Source organism: Syngnathus leptorhynchus, chromosome 1 (assembly GCF_054491065.1).
Source record: "Syngnathus leptorhynchus isolate UIUO chromosome 1, UIUO_Slep, whole genome shotgun sequence".
Taxonomy (NCBI): Eukaryota; Metazoa; Chordata; class Actinopteri; order Syngnathiformes; family Syngnathidae; genus Syngnathus; species Syngnathus leptorhynchus.
Window position 1 is genome coordinate 439,316 of NC_141195.1, and position 19,838 is coordinate 459,153.

The following is a 19,838-nucleotide window of genomic DNA, read 5'->3' on the forward strand; positions in this document are numbered from 1 at the left end:
CAGCGTTGTTCTCGGCCCTCGAAGTCATCCAGCTTTCTTGCTAGCCTAGCAACTTCTAGCTTCAGCTGGCCAACATGGCTCTCCAATTCCACCGTGCGATCAGAATAATCATTCAGACCAGACTCAACATCCTTCAAACGGGTTTTCTATTTCACCATATCTTTCTTCAATGTGTCTTATCATTCAAGTCTTTTGTCTTTGAGTCAATACAATCCATAATCTTCCTTTCTGATTTAGCAACAGCTTCTGTACTCACGGCTGGTTTTACTTCAGTAGAGCCCAAGGCTTTTGGGGCTTGTTCTTTCGCTCTTCCTTTGCTCATAGTTATGCTTTCTTAGGTGATGAATAAACAGAAAATGTGACGCTACTAAGTTTAATATAAGTCCTGCTGTGGGCCAGGGGTAGTATTTAGAATCTTTGAAAAGGTTTAAGACAAAAGTTTTAGCCCTGCTGAGGAGCCCCACAAAACACGTCTTTACATGACTGCGCTCACCAGCGCCTCAATGAATTAATTTCTAGAATGATTCAAAGGTTTTGATGCCCACTGAATAAGAAGAAATATAGAATAAAATAAAATGACTTCCACCAATTATGTTCTGGGGTTCCTGTATCTGTCTGCCCGCAAGTGTAACAAGGTTTACAGCCCAATTATAATTATTAACTATATGAAGCATCCTTGTAAATACCAACAGTTTTCAAATTGGACCAGTGAAAGTGGCTTTGCACTTTTTAATTTCCAAGCTTTTTTTTCTAACAAACTGGGCACTTTTACCTTGTCGAACATGCACCACAGAGTTTCATCACCTATACGAGTGACGTACTGATGCCACTGAGAACAATGGTACAAGCCAGCATACGACACGCAATCCCAGGGGAGCTGAGGAGGAAGTGCAGGGGCTGCAAGGCCGATGCTAAGGTTAAGGCTAGTAGAATGGGAGGTGCTATGAACCATTGATCCCTTCCATTATCATGGGGAATGTGAATTTGTTGTCTAATGAGATTGACGAGCTGACTGCACTAAACAAACAGCGAATTTATAGGGAAGCAGCTTGCTCATCTTTACAGAGACATGGCAAAATCACCTCGTACTGGATACAAACGTGGACTTGCTGGGATTCACTACGCTGAGAGCTGTCAGAGACACTAAAGCTAGTGGGAAACTGAAAGGTGGGGGCTTCATTGTGTTTGTGAAGCAGCGCGGGTGTAACCCTGGACATATCTTAGTGTGACTGTGTTGTGCTACTGGGACCTTGAGCTTTTAGCTGTTATCTTGAGGCCATATTATCTGTCGAGGAAGTTCAGTCACTCTCTGTGTTGACATCCGAGTGCAGACGTAGCCACTGCCTGTGAAAATATACACAATTTCACAGCCAGGCTACAGACACAGCACCCTAATGCATTTATGATAATTTCTGCAAACTTGGACGCTTTTTCATCAGGCTGTCTGACAAGAAACAAACAATCAACCTCCTGTATGCTAATGTGAGGGATGCATACAAAGCCACACCCTACTCCAACTGGGGAAGTCGGACCACAACCTGGTTCACCTGCAGCCACAGTACACGCCCCTGGTCCAAAAGCGGCCAGTAACAACTGGGAACATCAGGTGGTGGTAACCTGAGATGGAAAGCGTCCTGTGGGTCTGCTTTAACTCCACAAACTGAGATGTGCCAATCGATCCACACGGTGAGGACATAGAGACACTGACACTGTCTGTTTCTCCTGTTGAGACCGTCTACTACTACCCAATAACAATGGAAAGTCAAAGCTGTCCTAAACAGGATGAAGGCTGCCTCCAAGAGCAGAGACAAAGAGGCCATGAATGCAGCACAGCAAGAGGTGAAACACTGTGTGAGGGTAGCCAAAAACCCCTACAAGAGAAAGGTGGAGCAGAAGCTGAGGGAAAATAACATGAGGGCCATCTGGGACGGTGTGAGGACCATAACCACAAAACAAAGACCAGGGCTGTTGAGGGACAATGGGGCGGGCAAATAAACTGAATAAGTTCTTTAACAGGTCTGACCAGCCCTTGACTCCCCCCACCTCTGCTGCAGCCATCTCTCCTTCCCTCCACAACTCATCTCCCCATGGACAACACAGCATCACCACCCCTTGCCTCCCCCCCCCCTCCAACTCAGCTCACACCCTGCCACCCTCTACCTATTATACAGAGTCCAGTCCCACCTGGACAAAGGAAGAGCCACGGCAACGATTCTCTTCTTGGACTTCTCCAGTGCCTTCAATACCACCCGGCCATCCTTGCCAAACTGAGTAGGATGGGAGTGGACCCCTTCTTGGTGGCATGGATCTCCGACTACCTCACAGGCAGGCCACACTATGTCAGGCTGAGAGACACCATCTCTGACACTGTGGTCAGCATTACTGGCCCCCCACCCCAGGATTTAACTCAAGAGCTATGCTCAGTCAGTTGGACTATAGAACGAGGAGTCAAACTCAACCCATCTGTGTACCTGAAGTGAGCTACTTCAGACACAGACTCAGAATGTATGGCCTGAAACAGACCCCAAGCCATCAAAGATATGCAACCAGCATAGAAAGAAGCATATCTCAACACAATTCTCGGCATGGTGACTTATCTCGCCACTTTTGTTCCCAACCTGTCAGAAGTCACAGCGCCATTAAGACAAATACTAAGGCAGGGAGCAGGTGTCGAATGGATTGGCAGCCAAGAAAATGCTTTCAAGTGGATAATCTCGATCCTGGATGACCAATGTTACCCACATGTTAGCGAGTACTGGAACTAACGTGACAAAATCATTGAGGCTGACTGATGGCATCCAAAGTTAAGAGGATAATCATTACACACAGTCTAGAAAATCACATATGCTGGATACACACTGGACATATTAAAGAGGAGAAAAGCAAACACGGGGCAAGGGACAATGTTTTGGCCAGGCAGGACCTATTCTGGGTGTACCCCACCTATTAGTGCTGGGAAAAATGTTTTTTTTTTTTATGTATCCCGATACTTGTGCCGATACCAAGTATCGATTCTTGAAGTGAGCATCGATACTTTCAATACCTTTTTACCGTGCCGCACAAGCTACTTTACAAGCAACCAGTCACATGTTAATCTACCAGGTTGATAAAGGGCAGCACTGCGCGACCATAGTTTAGCGACAACTCAAAAGAGACAAGACTGTTGCTTCAATGGAGGGGATAGGAAAAACACCCAATTCAAACTTGCACCATTTTAGTTCAAAGCCAAGGTTTTAAAGTATTTTGGATTTTATTCCCAGTTGAGAAACAGTAAACTGGACGGCTGTGCGTAGATTGATATGGGTGTCAAGCGGTGCCAAGGAAGAAAACCATAAATAATAACTTCAGAGGCAGCTTTTAGCAATCCTTCTGAAAAGGCGGGAGAGATGGATAACAACCTTGATTTGACAATTTGCGCAAGGACCTGCGTCCTTACATTGTCATAGAGGGGATTGGATTCCGTACCGTAACATGATTTATACCTTGGAGCCACGGTATGTTTATTACCATCGCGGAAATTTTTCCAAGACATGTACATTGAGACCACCGCCCATATCCTTATTTAACAGGTGTAATGTCATGTCGTTTGTCCAATTGGAGTGCCCGTAGCATGACGTCATCGCACATCTCAGATTTTGAATGCAGTGGTACCTCTACTTACAAACTTAATTGGTACCACGATCGGGTTTGTAAGTAGAAACGTTTGTAACTAGAAGCAACGTTTCCCATAGGAATCAATGTAAAAGCAAATAATGCGTGCCAAAGAAGTCACACTTTTTGCCCTATTACTTCGTGTAAAAACACAGATAACAGTTTAAATTTATCTTTTTCAAACCTTTATAACAAACAGTAGCACTTTTCTTGACCTCCTAACTTTGCTTGGGAATGGGGTAACCTGGTCTAATTTTCTACACTTGCTCACGTACTCCTCATTACATTTTGGTGCAATTAATAAGGTTTCCGATTGTGTGAGTGGTCATTGAAAGCATTTCACACAGAACGTGAGAGAGAACTTAAAAAGGAACCTGGCTTCTAAACATGCAAATTGACAAACACAAAAGTGTGTTCTTAATGTTTTTATTGAAAACAAGCTGGTATTACCTGCCACACGGTAATGGCTTCCGCTTTTCACTCAATGCTTTTCACTCCTGCAGCAGGGGAGACTGATTTTCTTGGGGGGGGGACTTTGGCACAAAACCAGCCATACTCTGTCCCGAGCTCGACAATATGCATTCGCCATGCTCCTTTATGATTTTGAGTTTAATCCCCGTCAGCCATAGACATCTATTAGACGTCTGGCCTATGTATAGACCTTATTTAGATGTCTAAAATTGGTCTATGTATAGACCTAAAATAGAGGTCTAAATTAAAAACATTAAATATGATCATATTTTGAAATTTTAAAGTCTCAGCCAGCTGTAAGTTGTATAAGTAATGTACAGAAGGCTTTGTTTTTAACAACCATATTGAGCCGTACTTGTGAAGTGGTTATTTCTGTAACCTGATATAGACGTCTAAATTAGGTCGATGTGTAGACCTAAAATAGACGTCTAAATTAGGTCTATATATATAGACCTAAAATAGACGACAAATTTAAATCCATTAAATATGAAATATTATACCATAAACTAGCTGTCGGTTGTATGAATAATGAACAGAAGTTGCATTGCTTTGTTTTAAACGACCATTGATCCGAGTGAAATGTGGTAATTTCTGTAACCTGATCGACGTCTATATTAGGTCTACGTGTAGAGGTAATTTAGAAGTCTACCGTAATTTTCGGACTATAAGTCGCGGTTTTTGGCATAGTTTGGGTGGGGGGGCGACTTGTACTCAGGAGCGACTTAAGTCGCACACAAAAAGTGAATCGCAATTGTTTGTTTTTTTGCCTATTACTGTACATGATTGGCATAGACTAACAAATTACCCTTTTTGTATAAGAAAATAATGACAATTTTGTCAAAATGGTTGACATTGGATAAATAATTGTGACCAACACTGTACCGTAATTTTCGGACTATAAGTCGCGTTTTTTTTCTTAGTTTGGGTGGGGGTGCGACTTATACTTAGGAGCGACTTATATGTGATTTTTTTTCACAAATTTTCAAAATTCAAAAATCCGCGATGTAGTGAAACCGCGATAAACAAACCGCAATGTAGCAAGGGATTACTGTCATTTGAACTGCAAGTGACGTCACCCGTCCCGCGCGGCGGTTGCTTACATAAAGGGCAAAGGATTCGATCACGGGATGACGAAGCTGACGAATGGCCCCACGTACTACCGGCATCTTTAGTGGCTTTGTTTGTAAGTGACACGGAGGACGAAGAGTTTGAAGGATTTAATGATTTGGAGTGACACAGAAGGTTTGAAAAACTATTATGGCTTTTACGCACGCCCGGTCCTTCTCGACAGGAGGTCTCTTTCACCTCCGTGGATAGAAGTCGGGGGCCGGCGCTCGGCCAGGTGGCTGTCCGGGGACGGTGGATGGGGCTCGGGCATGGCTTTTAAGCACGCCCGGTCATACTCTACGGAGCTTTCTTTCACCTCCGTGGATGGAAGTCGGGGGCCGGTGCTCGGCCGGGTGGCTGTCCGGGGACGGTGAATGGGGCGCGGACATGGCTTTCACGCACGCTCGGTTCTATTCTATGGAGCTCTCTTCCACCTCCGTGGCTGTAAGTTCAGTAGTTGTTGGCTCGTTGAACTCTTGTTTTGTTAAATAAAGAGCCGTTTACCAAACCCACGTCTTTCCTGGTACTTTGTGAACGCTACAATATAGTTATATACTAGATCTCTGCAGCGCACGCGCGGCGTTGTTGACATAAAGAACCAGGAATTTGATTGATGGATTTAATGATTTGGAGTGACACAGATGGTTTGATAATATTGTTGTAATATGACAGTTTTTTTTAATATACTTTATATATCGTTATATGGGTCTGTGGAATAATTTGAAATGCAACTTACAACGGGTCCAACGTCAGCATATGCGGCATTGTTTACATAAAGCACGATCGATGGATTTAATGAATTGGAGTGACACTGATGGTTTGATAAATGTGTTATTTATGTAATACTTACTTGAATAACTCTGAATGTTATGTCAGGCCCGTTCTCAGCTCCTCGTTTGTGTATATGTCACGTTAGCATACCGTATCGTTTAGCCTGTTGTTGCTGGTTCATGTCTGTTTTTGGTGTTGGATTTTGACAAATAAATTTGCCCCAAAAGTGCGACTTATACTCCGGTACGACTTTTATATGTTTTACTTATAGTCCGAAAATTACGGTATATTACGTCTACACAAAGACCTAATTTAGACGTCTATTTTAGGTCTATAGAATCACCTAAAATAGACATCTATTTCAGGTCAATAGAATAACCTAAAATAGATATATTTAGCTTGTTGTGCTTTTGTTTATTTATGTATTTATTTCAAACCTACACAACACTTTGTTGTGTATATATATATATATATATATATATATATATATATATATATATATAACAGGAGTGGAGCTCGCTACAAGCCCTAGGCCTCGTCTCCCTCCTTGCACTGTTATTGCTGTAATAATATATGCTAAACAATAAACTAAACTAAACAACCAATGATCGTTGTGAAGTGTGTTTTTTTTCTGTAACCTGATATAGAAGTCTATATTGGGTTATTCTATAGACCTTATATGGATGCCATAATTAAATCGAGCAAATATTGAACATCAAACCAGCTGTAATTTTTTTTTTTTGCCACTCACACACAAACACACACAAACACACACACACACACACAAACCCACACACATTCACACCGTCACTGACACACATTCACACCGTCACATGTAGGAATCGAACTCTTGGTGTCAGCACACAAGACAACCAAGTGCACTCCTACACCATCAGCCACGCCCAACCAGCTGTAATTTGTCTGAACAATGTAGAATGTTGTGTTGCTTCATTCGAAAATGTCCGCTAGGAGGCAGGAGGCATAAATTGTGCGCCACTGTAATAAAACAGGAAGAAGAAGAAGAAGCGTGCACAGCAAGTAAAGTCATCTTTGAAGTTCGAGGCGAGTCGACGCCAGTTCCTTAATCTAAAAGACAAAATCAAAAAAAGACACTAAGAAGGCTGCTATGAGGTGAGTCTTCGAGGTTTATCAATAAGAGTTGTTGTTTTGTCCTCGAAAGTGTTTTTTTTCTTAGTTTGGGTGGAGGGGGGACTTATACTGAGGAGAGACTTATATGTGAATTTTTTCACAAATTTTCAAAATCAAAAAATAAATAAAATCAAATTTAAAAAATGGGGGAAACCGCAATAAACAAACCGCGATGTAGCATGGGATTGCTGTAATTTGAATTTCAAGTGACGTCAGCAGTGCAACGGCTGTTTACATAAAGGACAAAGATTCGATCACGGGATGACAAAGATGACGACGGGCCCCACGTACTACCGGCATCATTAGCGGCTTTCTTTGTAAGTGACACGGAGGACGAAGAGTTTCAAGGATTTAATGATTTGGAGTGACACAAGGTTTATTTATGTTATAGTTATTTGATACATTTTATTTTGTGTAGTAACTTGTATATGTTTTTAGCGTTACAGTTCAGTAGTCGTTGGCTTTGTTGAACTCTTGTTTTGTTGTTTTGTTAAATAAAGAGCCGTTTACCAAGGCTGACATCAGGGCGCACGCACGGCGTTGTTGACGAAAGACGAGGAATTTGATCGATGGATTTAATGATTTGGAGTGACACAGATGGTTTGATAATAATATTGTTTATATGAAAATTGTTTGATATATAATGTATCTATCGGAATATTTTGAAGTGCAACCGCCATCAGCGGCGCGCACCCTGGTTTGAAGACATTTTCATATACTAAAACACTGCACTGCCCTATTTTAGGCGACTTTATTAGGCTGCTCTTTAATGGCTGCTCTACTCAGGAAGAGCCTTTTAGTCAGCGCATGATGGTAACATGACAAGTGCTCAAGCAGGAAAATTCAGGGTCAACTCAAGTCATGTGAGGAGCCAGCATTAGGCGGGAAAAAAAGGTATACAAGCTATTAGAGAAAAACCACAAGTTTAGAACGGATGTGCCATTTTCTTAGACAGTCGCGGCATCAGATTTGACTCATTTTGAGGCTTGCTCACCCAACACATTTACGTGTTACATTTTGGTCGAGAGAAGCTCTCACACGGAAACGCAGGCGCACACGCACGCACATACAATCAAACGCACTGTATCCCCTTTTGCAAAAACGTCTGCTTTTATAATGGACCCTGGAATATTGAGCTGCCGAGCGAGCCTTCTGCTGCTCTTCTGGCAAACGCGCATGCATACACAATGCGCGCGTGCGTGTATCAAATGAAAAGGATCAGAAAAGAACGTAGATCAGGCCTTCGACGACGGGACAAAAACAGCCAAAGGATCGTCCACATACAACGCTAAACTACAGTAGACACCCACATTCGGGGGTTTTCTGCGTTTGTAGTGGTGACAACAACCAGAGTGGATGTTTGTGTTACATTGGAGAACACTTTGCGCAAAGAAGCGACACATTTAACCGAGACGGGCAGGCAGGCAGGCAGGCAGGCAGGTTGATGCTGCAGTGGATGGTAACAAAAAAGATCAAATAATGCTTGTCACATGCAGAAACCTCACGAACCATTAACATCATTTTTGGTGAGCCATGCAAAAGTCTTCCATGCGGCGCGCTCGATTCGGGAATCCAGTTTTCCCCAGCGCAACGACTTGAAGGGTGTGCACCACACCCGTGGAGTCTCGTCGACGAGCAAATCAATACACATTGTTTGCGTGTGCATGCATGTGGGGGTGCGTGAACATGTTTTAAAAAAAAATCACAGAAACAGAGATAAGATGAACCAAAGACGCATTGAAGCTACGAAAAATGAAGGATTGATTACTCACACGCATCCTGTCATCCAAGGTCCCGCAATGTGATTTTTTTTTAGCTCAAGACAAGTGTCCCGCAATATGATTTTTATTGTTGTTGATGGAACCATCTTATGCTCCGCGCCCCTGCCTCCCTTGGTGAATACGATCAGCAATTGACATTTTCTGCTCGCGTCCAGTCCGAGGACGACGCTCAAGACACACATTCAAATCTTTAGGAATAACAATAGGGGGTGCGGGGCAGGCAGCTCTGCGACATTCACGCAAAACGACCCCGGCTAAATAAAAAAATAAAATAAAAAAGGAACCAGCTGTCTCCTGGCATCGCATACACAACGAGTTCCACATGTAAGGGAAGGTGCGCTTACCTCGTAAGCGTCACAGTGAATCCGTAGAGCCGTCACAGGACTGCAGAGGCACGAATAATCTGGGAGAGACTGCAGTTGTCGCCATATTGATGCTGGCGTCTTCCCCCCTCCACCAGCACCTCCACCTCCAGCAGTAGCAGCCCTCCTCAGACCGAGCAGCTTCCCTGCATAATTGATGTCTCAGCACAGTGTGAGGGAGTGTCGCCCGGTGCCTCCTGCTCCAATCCAAAAGGTTATTTAGGCTTGCAGCCTCGCACTCCTAATGCCCGACGCCAGTGCGCCACCTCAAGAGAGTGTGTGCTCGGATGGTGCGCACAAAACACACGTGTATTTCTTGCGTGTGAGGTCAATGCAGGAATTCTGATAGTCTCGAATTGCACACCTGTGCAAACGAGTGCAGAAAGTCAATGACAATGTGTGAACGGCTGTCAAATTTCGTGTTGGTCGAATTTCAAAATAAGCAAACACATTTTCTTAGGAATGAATGAAACATAAATTAATCAATTCTTAACTCTTACCCATTCAACATCTTACATATTTAACAGTTGATCATGACTATCCCCCCCAAAAAACAGTAGAATGGAGAGACTTCATTGCTTGCTCTAAGCCTCATAGTTGGGAACTTTGGGGCGTCATCAGTACCATGAAACTTGCCTACAGACATGCATAGGTCATGTCAAGCAAAGACCAAAAAAAAAAAAAAAAGGCAAAAAAGCGCTTCAACTATAATTGCAAGTGTTAGGATACGGATTTTAGCTATTGATCTGACTCCAAATTGCGATCAACACTTAACACAAGTTTCTATGTCCTAATCCACACACTGGCGCACCTAACAATTTTGCGAGTTCGTTCTGTCAAAGAGAAGACCAGTAGATCAATCAGACCAAATTTACCAAATGTTTATTCCTAACAAAGCGCACTAATACAGGCCTGGGTCCCGGGTCCCTCACACTAAAACTCGTGCGTTTTTGTGACCACCAAAAGACGACACATTCTTCCGGGTTGCCCAGTTTTAAAGAAACACAATATGAATATTAAAGCATGCAAAATATTGTGTGATGATTGGTCGATGGTCATCTCCTCCCCGTCGAGGTGTCATCACTGTGGTCAGGGGGTTGGTTGTTTTCCTCTCGAAGCCCAACCACCTGGACGTGGTATTGTTCTCGTTCCTCACCGACCTTGAGGTGTTATCGTCCGGTACTCCCTTCGTTCCGTACCGTCCCGTACTCCCTTCGTCTGGTAAGTCAAGTCAAGTCAAGTCAAGTTTTTATATAGCCCTAAATCACAAGCAGTCTCAAAGGGCTCTGTCCTCTGCATTTAACCCATCCTCATGTGATTTTGATCCATCCCCTGGGGGAGAGGGGAGCAGTGAGCAGCAGCGGCGCCGCGCTCGGTAATCATTTTTGGTGATCTAACCCCCCAATTCCAACCCTTAATGCTGAGTGCCAAGCAGGGAGGCAATGGGTTCCATTTTTATAGTCTTTGTTATGACCCAGCCGGGGTTTGAACCCACAACCTTCCAGTGTCAGGGCGGACACTCTACTACTAGGCCACTGAGCTGGTACTCCCTTCCTGGGCCTGTTCCATAACTCTTAGAAGAAAACAAGGTCATGCAGTGTGCCTGCACATTCCTCACCCCCCACCAATCCACACAAGCACTCCCATACTAGATATTATATTGATATGATTATATGTTTCACACAACCTTAAAAAATATGTTTGCTAACCGCTGAAAGCACATTTCCCTTGATTTTGATTACTGAACTGAGTACATCCCTGTTACGTTTGTGGCAGGATGAAGGACCCAAGTGCAAAGAAGTGAGCCAGCAGTGCAGTATTCCCCAGCTAAAAAGAACACATTGGAGAGGCGAAGCAGCAAGGTGAGCAGAATTATTCATATTGATGTTTGTTTTTTTCCATGAAAAGTCATCCAAACGGTTAATATTGTGCGCTATTTTGTTTACATTAGGCGTACATTTGTTCCAAAATTACCAGATTTTTAATCAAACCTCTTGTGGTATGATCCTTCAGTGGTCAAGTGACATGCAGAACTGGGATGGTCTTGCGATAGAATTCTCCATCAATCCGTCCATTTTCTAAACAGATTATCTTCATGTGCATGGTGGAGCCTATGGTAACCATATATTAATCTATGTATATATCCATTTCTATATGAATATGCACATATATGAATATACACAGATATTTATATATATATATATATATATATATATATATATATATATATATATATATATATACACACACACATTTACACACACAAATGTGTGTATATATATATATATATCTTTATTGCATTGTTTTGAGTGCGTAAAACCTGGTGTTTGTTTTTTGGAGTAACTTGAGCAGGAGTCATATGGTAGGTAGTCATCCATAGTTTGTTAGTTAGTACATTATCTGGTCGTGAGCAGGCGTCCCAGCAGTCATCGGGCAGTAGGCAGAGGACATCCGGAACCGTTTGCAAGCCAATCGCAGGACACACAGAGACGAACAAACATCCGCACTTCACGGGCAATTTGGAGTGCTCAGTCAGCCTACCAAGCTACTGGGAGAGCCGGTGTTGGAATCGAACCCGCACCCTCCGGACTGTGATGCGGACATGCTAACCAGTTCTCCACCGAGCCGCCCACCATATGGTAACTAGTTATAGGTTTTAAAGAGAAAAAATCTTCAACCATTGATATAACGATTCATGTTTTTGACTGTAAAGTATCAATTCTGCTTTTTAAATATTTCTGTATCACCAGTTCCCATCTAATTTTCTTTCTTCACCCCAGTGGGTTCACGGACGAGTCATCAAGAACCTTCTCCAACGTGCGACTCCTCGGTTTCCAAGATAGGTGAAGTCGTCAACAACATTTGAGTTGATTATTTTCGACACGGTGGGATCATCATCATCATCATCCAACGGTGAGCCTGAACTCTTATCACACACAATCACGCACACACGCGTACATACAGGGTTACATACTGAGGCCTCCACATTCCTTTTGGTGTCATTCCAAATTTGTTGCAATACTGTGTAAAAAATTATTGTAGTCTAATCTTATTACTATTACAATTATTTTTTTAATGCCACCGTTGGTGTTGAAACATACACACTCATAAAACAATCCTCATCTTCATCCACCCAATAAACCAGCAGGTCTGTGTCTCTCAAGCGTACATTTGCTCCATTCTATTCCCCCCAAACACATTTGATACATCAGCGATCAATATTGGGGATTATATTTGACAAGTACATTGATCAATATCGAGGATTATACGTATTTGACATTTTTAGCTATTTATTATGACATCTAAAGGGACAAAGTGACAAGTGCATGTGACCTCTGTAACTTCTTATAGGACATTTCATGACACCTGTCGGCTATAGAACAAATTGTGACATTAAGTAGCAAATAAATCTCTCTGAACGACCGTGTAGCTCTTGACAGCAAGGGCTAGACTGAAATCAGGACCGGGGATATAAACTAAAATAAGTTATTTGCGTAAATTCTAGCGGCAAGTAATAGGGTATGAAAGATAATGTCATCTCATAGTGTTTGCTGCATTCAGTCTTTCTTTATTTCTTTTACTCTCATGGTGTAGTCCTTTTACTGTCATCGTGTAGTTTCTACCCACGGACATTAATACGAAAGGACTACAGTTCTCTCGCGGTTCAAGCCAGAGGGCAGCCATCTTGCGTTGCCACCATTACTGAAAACTTCAGTTTTTTTTTTTTTTTTTTTTTTAAACTGAAAACATCATTCTAAGTGCGTTTCATGCTAGTGTCGCTGTATGGAGTAATTAGAACGCCTCAATGAGCCTATTTCACTGTTTGCATGCACCATTCAGAGTGTATTACCTCAGTACCATGAATCGTGACCTCCAGAAGTTAGGTCTACATTATGCAGCAAATTTGTTTCAATGAGCTTTACTTTCAGATTATTGTTGATGGTTCTGACATGTAGACAAATATTTAAGTATTACTCAGCGATATACTCCCTTAAGAGAGAATATGTAAGATTTAATTTGTACCGTAGCAGTTTTCCCAGACAAATTTGTCCAATTGTATGCCATACGCAGTAGGATTTTTGCTGTAGGGACATATAATAATGTGAAAGCATAAGAAAAAAGCTGAAAAAACATTGTATTCAAGTTAGGCATGCTTTGAGATGCAATGTTAAGATGGCCGCCTGTAACTAACTGGTGTTGTGATGCTGTATTCGAGGATGGTGGGAAGTCAGACTTTTTCCACTTCAAACTAGGAAAAGTGCAGTTGAAAGTCCTTTTGATCCGGGAGGTACGAGTTTCAAAGTTTAAAAAAAAAAAGAAAAAAAGAAAAAAAAGAAAAGGACCCAGACTCTGACCAAGCATCTTGGTTTCAGATTTGGATGTGCTAATTTTCATCCCAATCGCTTGATGAACATTGCATCTTAAGGAAGCCACCAGAACCACATACTCTTCAAAAAGCAGATGTGAAACTGAGCTCACTGTACTGGAACCCCATGAAGGCATCCAGACGTCGTTCTCCATGGCCTTGCTAAACTCATGCCAAGCCTGTGTTTTTGCCTCAGAAACCACCAAAGCTGATTTCCGCTTGGACTACCAGGACCCATCAGTTGCCTCCACAGTTGTACAGACAAAAAAAACTTCATTAGAACTCCTTCGGCTTGAGGGCATCCATCACCGACAGGGTCTACTAACAGGTTAGGGGGATTGCCACCACGGCATGCTCCGCTCACCGACATTGAGTGACACTGCCATCGCACACAGGACAGATGCTGTTGTCTCTCATTTATTTATGAAATGCGAGTGAAACGTAGCAAAACGACAGGAGATTCTAACAAAGCATCTTATTTATTTCACATGAACCACATCCAACGACAGCATGAAATCTTTTTCTTTTTTTTTTTTTGCTTGTCAAGACAGTGTTGAAGAATTCACACCATTGATCAAACTACTGCTTGCGGCTCATTGATGCATAGTGAGGCGACAAGTCATTTTTGAGGTATACATTGTGGGTACATCAGCCTGTGCTTGGAATTACTTTGGAGATGTGGAATGAATGTTAATGAAGACAATCCTTTGTAGAACATTGTAATGAACAGCAATTTATGAACATCCAGACAGTATAAGAGGACATTTTCACATCTCTAAGAGAATAGCACCGAAAAAGGTTGATGTTAAATTATAAAACTTTATTAAAAACTTGTAAGAGTTACAACGGAAGAATAGTCACAAAGTGGCTCAAATGCTTCACTGATGCATGAGTGCTTTTAACGTGCCTGTTGCATACCTGTCACTTAATGCAGTGTGACGTTGGTCACACTAAGAAAAAAAAGAGCAATTAAAACTCCATAAGATCCTGCATATTGAATTTTAGAGTTGGATGATAAGGGTAACATTACAGTGGCGGTGACATAAAAGATAAAAAGAAATCAAATCATTAAAAGAAGTTTCAAATTTCTGGAAAAAAAGAAAAATCAAATCATCATAAAAACACGCACACGCTTTACCACACACGCACATACGCACCAGTATTGTGAAAAGTGCATGGTGTTCCTGCCAGATTAGTCGAATAAGTCTGGTGATTTTTTTTGTTTTTCAAATGAAATCAGAAAAATCCTGTGAAGTATTAAAGACCAGTCAAGTGTAATAGACTATTTGCATGTACACAATAACATCAGTTGATAACAGTATTTGACCTAACACACAGATTACAAATTGACATCCTTATACCCTCATTGATCCCCTACAACTTTGTGAATGTATCTTGCTATATGACTTGCTTAACTGGCCATCCTACTTTGCTTTCAAGTGTTTGACATTCAGTAAGCCTTAGACTACGTGAAGACGACATGAGCGAGAGATATGAACAGTATGATTGGAGGAGGTTCAAATTAAAAGTTCCAAGAGTTTCAATAAGGCAAAAAGTTGTTTCCTCACTCACTGATCTCTTCATAATACGACTCCTTCATCCATTGTCACAATGGAGCTTTTTTGTCAAAAGGCACAACTCTGCCTCCTAACAAGCAATCTATTTGAACAGCATACTAGTGCTGATAGGATGCTGATTTAAGCATCGGCAAAACGGCGGCACACAATGAACATGTGCTTGCAATGACCATGTCATTGAGAGTCATCCACATCTGGGGTTAAAAACAAAAACAAAAAATAACAAGGATTTGAGATTGGGATTTACAACTGAAATGTCCAGCAAGTCTGTTTTTTAGTACAGTGATGATAAAACGCCATTTGATATCTGGGTGTTTTTCAATGGGTCATTTATTCCATTTACCGTAATTTTCGGACTTTAGGTCGTGTTTTTTTTTCTTAGTTTGGGAGGGGGGGGTGGGGGGCGACTTGTACTGAGGAGCGACTTATATGTGAATTTTTTTCAAAATTTTTCAAAATTCCCCCCCCCCCCCGAAAAAAGGGAAACCGCGATAAACGAACCGCGATGTAGCAAGGGATTGCTGTAATTTGAATTTTAAGTGACATCAGCAGTGCGGCGGTTGTTTACATAAAGGACAAAGATTCGATCACGGGATGACGAAGATGACAAAGGGCCCCACGTACTACCGGCATCATTAGCGGCTTTGTTTGTAAGTGACACGGAGAACGAAGAGTTTGAAGGATTTAATGATTTGGAGTGACACAGAAGGTTTGAAAAACCATTATGGCTTTTACACACGCCCGGTTCGACTCGACGGAGCTCTCTTTCACCTCCGTGGATGGAAGTCGGGGGCCGGCGCTTGGCCGGGTGGCTGTCCGGGGACGGTGGATGGGGCTTGGGCATGGCTTTTACGCATGCCCGGTCATACTCTACGGAGCTTTCTTTCACTTCCGTGGCTGGAAGTTCAGTAGTTGTTGGCTCGTTGAACTCTTGTTTTGTTAAATAAAGAGCCGTTTACCAAACCCACGTCTTTCCTGGTACTTTGTTAACGCTACAATAGTTATATACTAGATCTCTGCAGCGCACGCGCTGCGTTGTTGACATAAAGAACGAGGAATTTGATCGATGGATTTAATGATTTGGAGTGACACAGATGGTTTGATAATATTATTGCTTATATAAAAGTTATTTGATATATAATTTATATATCGTGATATGGGCCTGTGGAATATTTTGAAGTGCAACCGCCATCAGCACCGCGCACCCAGCCGACATTGTTGACATAAAGGACGATCGATGGATTTAATGAATTGGAGTGACAGATGGTTCTATAAATGTGTTATTTATGTAATAGTTATTAAAATAACTATGAATGTTACGTCAGGCCCATTCTCAGCTCTTCGTTTGTGTTTATGTCACGTTAGCATACCTATCGTTTAGCCTGTTGTTGCTCATTCATGTCTGTTCTTGGCGTTGGATTTTGACGAATGAATTTGCCCCAAACATGCGATTTATACTTCGGTGCGACTTATATATGTTTGTTTTTTTTACTTTATTGTGCATTTTATGGCTGGTGCGACTTGTACTCGGGAGCGACTTATAGTCAGAAAATTACGTTAACTTGAATACATCCAGTTGCCATATTCCTTGTTGGTTAGAGTAGGAAGGTCCTCAATAAATTGTCTAGAATATACATTTCCCTTGCTGTTAGACATTGTATTTTTGCTAAAAGGGATTACTTGTCATGAATTTCAAGCCTGTTTAATCTGTAATAAAAATGCAAGAAAAATCTGTTTTGACTTAAGCAACAGACTAGTTGAGGCCAAATCAAGTGGGAGCCCTTAAGGTCCACACATACATTGATATTTAAAAGAATACAATAAAAAGTATATTTTCCAAGCTCCAATTTTTTTTACTACATACATCTACAACACACCTATCAAGTGTGAAATTAAACAACCACAGAAATCCTCTGTTAGCTGCCTATTTCCCCAAATGTGAGCAAGCCCTTTTGAATTTTGCGAGACTGTAGCCTATTAGTGCAGCTAATTTGCATAATTTCATGTATCTCCATTTGTGACTGGGAAGCTAGGCTGGCTGCCAATCCACTATTTTTAAGTCACAGTTGGAGTCCGGCCCCTGGAGTACACAGAACACTACAATGCCCAGCTAAAAGGGAAGTAGAGTGCATCGCTAGTTAACAACGTTAGCCTGTGCTAACTGGCACTTCCTCAAAAGTTGAGTTAAGTTGTCGACATGGGGGCGGGGGTCAATTTGTGTTAGGCAATATGGACGCTGCATGTGCCACATGCAGAGATCCACTGCAATAATTGAAAAATGTAATTTGGCAGCTTGGTGATTCAGTGCTACCTCCACCAGTAGACACACAAAGGGTCTTCATGAGGGCTTGCTTTGCTCTTTGACAACAAATAGCTGCTCGTCTTGTCATGATGCACAAGCGAGGCATCAAGGTAACAGAGGCCATACTTGATTGAAGCACTAGAGTGGAGTGGAAACAGTGGCTCACTCACATGAGACAAGACTGCACCTTGAAAACAGGTGAACAAGGGGAAAAATACGGTGGGTAAAATGTGATGCAAGTTTTTATGCTTTGGTTATTTTGATGAAAGCATGTCACTGGCATGTTATTTAGACATCTAGGAATCACTTTGAATGTGTGTGTGTGTTGGGGGGGAATATGTCTACTTGAAAGGCATATCTTTTTGTAAATCTCCACATGGGTGTGAACATGGCCTTACCATGCAGTGGGCTGTTCAGCTAAAGGCTCCTTTGTGCAAGATTTGTGCAGAAATTCACCCAGTGTGCTGTCAATTGAAAACCCTGCTAAATTTGATATTCAACATAGTGTTGGCTATTACCCACAGGTTGCAGCATAAGAAAATTCAGTTTTCAGCAGGTAAATGGTCATAAAGCAATTGGACCTCAGCTTCAGTGTATTTTCAGAACATTTTGTAACATGCAATGTCACCGTGCACATATCAGGACACCCCCGGCTGGTGGCACGTGTTAATACTAAAGTGGAGGTTTCGCCCTGGGAAAGCAAACAATGTGCGTGTTCCCTCCTGGCTTGCCAAACAGGAGGTGGACACGGCGGTGTGAGGACTTAAAGTGCAAGGGGAAGGAGGAAAGTTCCACCTCTTCTCTGTAGTTTCAATCGCTGCGCATTCCTACTACTGAGAAATGAGGGTCTTTTATGAGAGTGTAAGGGGAATAACAGTAAAGCAAATAAACGTGTTGATGAACTGTTTACATGGAGAGCAACGAATAGATGGAAGAATACAAACAATTAAACACAGATTAGTTTGAAAAGAGGGAGAGACAAAGGAAGCCCGGTTTGATTTCTCGTAATGTTCCTCTCTCTCAGATCACATGTTGTAGGCCACATAGATGGGGTCAAGCTGGTCGGCCAGGAAGGAGTCGCGCAGGTGCATGCGCTGCTTCTCCCCTCTGGAGTTGATGGGGATCACGCCCGGGTCCACAATGACCACTACACCCACTATAAGGTGGTGCTCTTCAAGAACCACGTTGGTGACAAGGGGAACCAGGTCCAATGCCTCCTGCTCGGAGCCGCTCAGCTCGGCCACCACCACCAGTAGGTTAGTCCATGTGAACACAGCGCTGGTGGGAACACATACAAGTCTGATGTGCGGGATTACTTAGTATCTTTGCACACTTCAAATTCCACCCACAGTTTCTGAAAGAATAAGCCTTTCAAACAAGGAATAATATGCATGTTTACGAGAACAATAAATACTGGATTTGTTTCTTGCATTGGGTACCTGATGACTGACCAAAAAATAGAACAATCTGTGGGTGCTTTTGTTAGTAAAGGAGAAATCAACCCAAAAATGTTTCTTACAATATGTGGTATGTGCCCCCACTAGCCTAACCACGGCATTTGGATTAATATATTGTGCAATATAAGTGAAGCAGCAAAATTTGCCCGTTTTTACCCATCTCAGGGGGCAGCTGAAAAGTTGCATTACAGTTGTCAGGTCCAAGATCACAACCAATAACGATTCAGCTTCAGAAAACTGATGAGCCGCGATTGGTTGTGTGACCTGGCAACTTGTAATGTCATTTTCAGTCGACAAGTGGTAAAATGGCCTGAGATGGATTAACATTTGGATGTTATTTCATATTCCACAAACGCAATATTAATCAAAACACTATGTTTTGACTAATTGGACTGCACAAAACATATTACCGTAATTTTCGGACTGTAAGTCGCGATTTTTGTCATAGTTTGGGTGGGGGGGGGGGGGCGACTTATACTCAGGAGCGACTTTTGTCATTTTTTTCACAAATTTTCAAAATTCAAAAATCCGCGATGTAGTGAAACCGTGAAAAACGAACCGCGATGTAGCAAGGGATTACTGTAATTTGAACTGCAAGTGACGTCACCCGTGCCGCGCGGCGGTTGTTCACATAAAGGCCAAAGGATTCGATCACGAGATGACGAAGGGCTCCACGTACTACCGGCATCATTAGCGGCTTTGTAAGTGACACGGAGGACAAAGAGTTTGATGGATTTAATGATTTGGAGTGACACAGAAGGTTTGAAAAACTATTATGGCTTTTACGCACGCCCGGTCCTTCTTGACGGAAGCTCTCTTTCACCTCCCTGGATAGAAGTCGGGG

The 19,838-nt window shown here is 42.3% G+C and overlaps 2 protein-coding genes and 1 long non-coding RNA gene across 9 annotated transcripts in view; 1 reads left to right on the forward strand and 2 right to left on the reverse strand.

The window, feature by feature from the left end:
- LOC147061357 (sodium channel protein type 8 subunit alpha-like) overlaps positions 1–9,487 on the reverse strand; it is a 120,148-nt gene extending 110,661 nt beyond the window's left edge. For all 3 annotated transcript variants that reach the window (XM_085922571.1, XM_085922577.1, XM_085922563.1), the window contains exon 1: positions 9,275–9,487. The gene's annotated coding sequence lies outside the window, so the exon portion shown is untranslated. The remainder of the gene's footprint in view (positions 1–9,274) is intronic.
- Positions 9,488–11,032: 1,545 nt separating this feature from the next.
- On the forward strand, positions 11,033–18,947 carry LOC147061358 (uncharacterized). Its single transcript, XR_015065855.1, has 5 exons — positions 11,033–11,154; positions 11,707–11,931; positions 12,073–12,205; positions 13,855–13,986; positions 18,562–18,947. It is a non-coding gene; the product is annotated as an uncharacterized LOC147061358 (long non-coding RNA).
- LOC147061359 (disco-interacting protein 2 homolog B-A) overlaps positions 12,158–19,838 on the reverse strand; it is a 107,058-nt gene continuing 99,377 nt past the window's right edge. For all 5 annotated transcript variants that reach the window (XM_085909752.1, XM_085909745.1, XM_085909737.1 and 2 more), the window contains one exon: positions 12,158–18,815. In XM_085909752.1, coding sequence (XP_085765878.1) covers positions 18,563–18,815 — 253 coding nt within the window. In that variant the 3' untranslated portion in view covers positions 12,158–18,562. The remainder of the gene's footprint in view (positions 18,816–19,838) is intronic.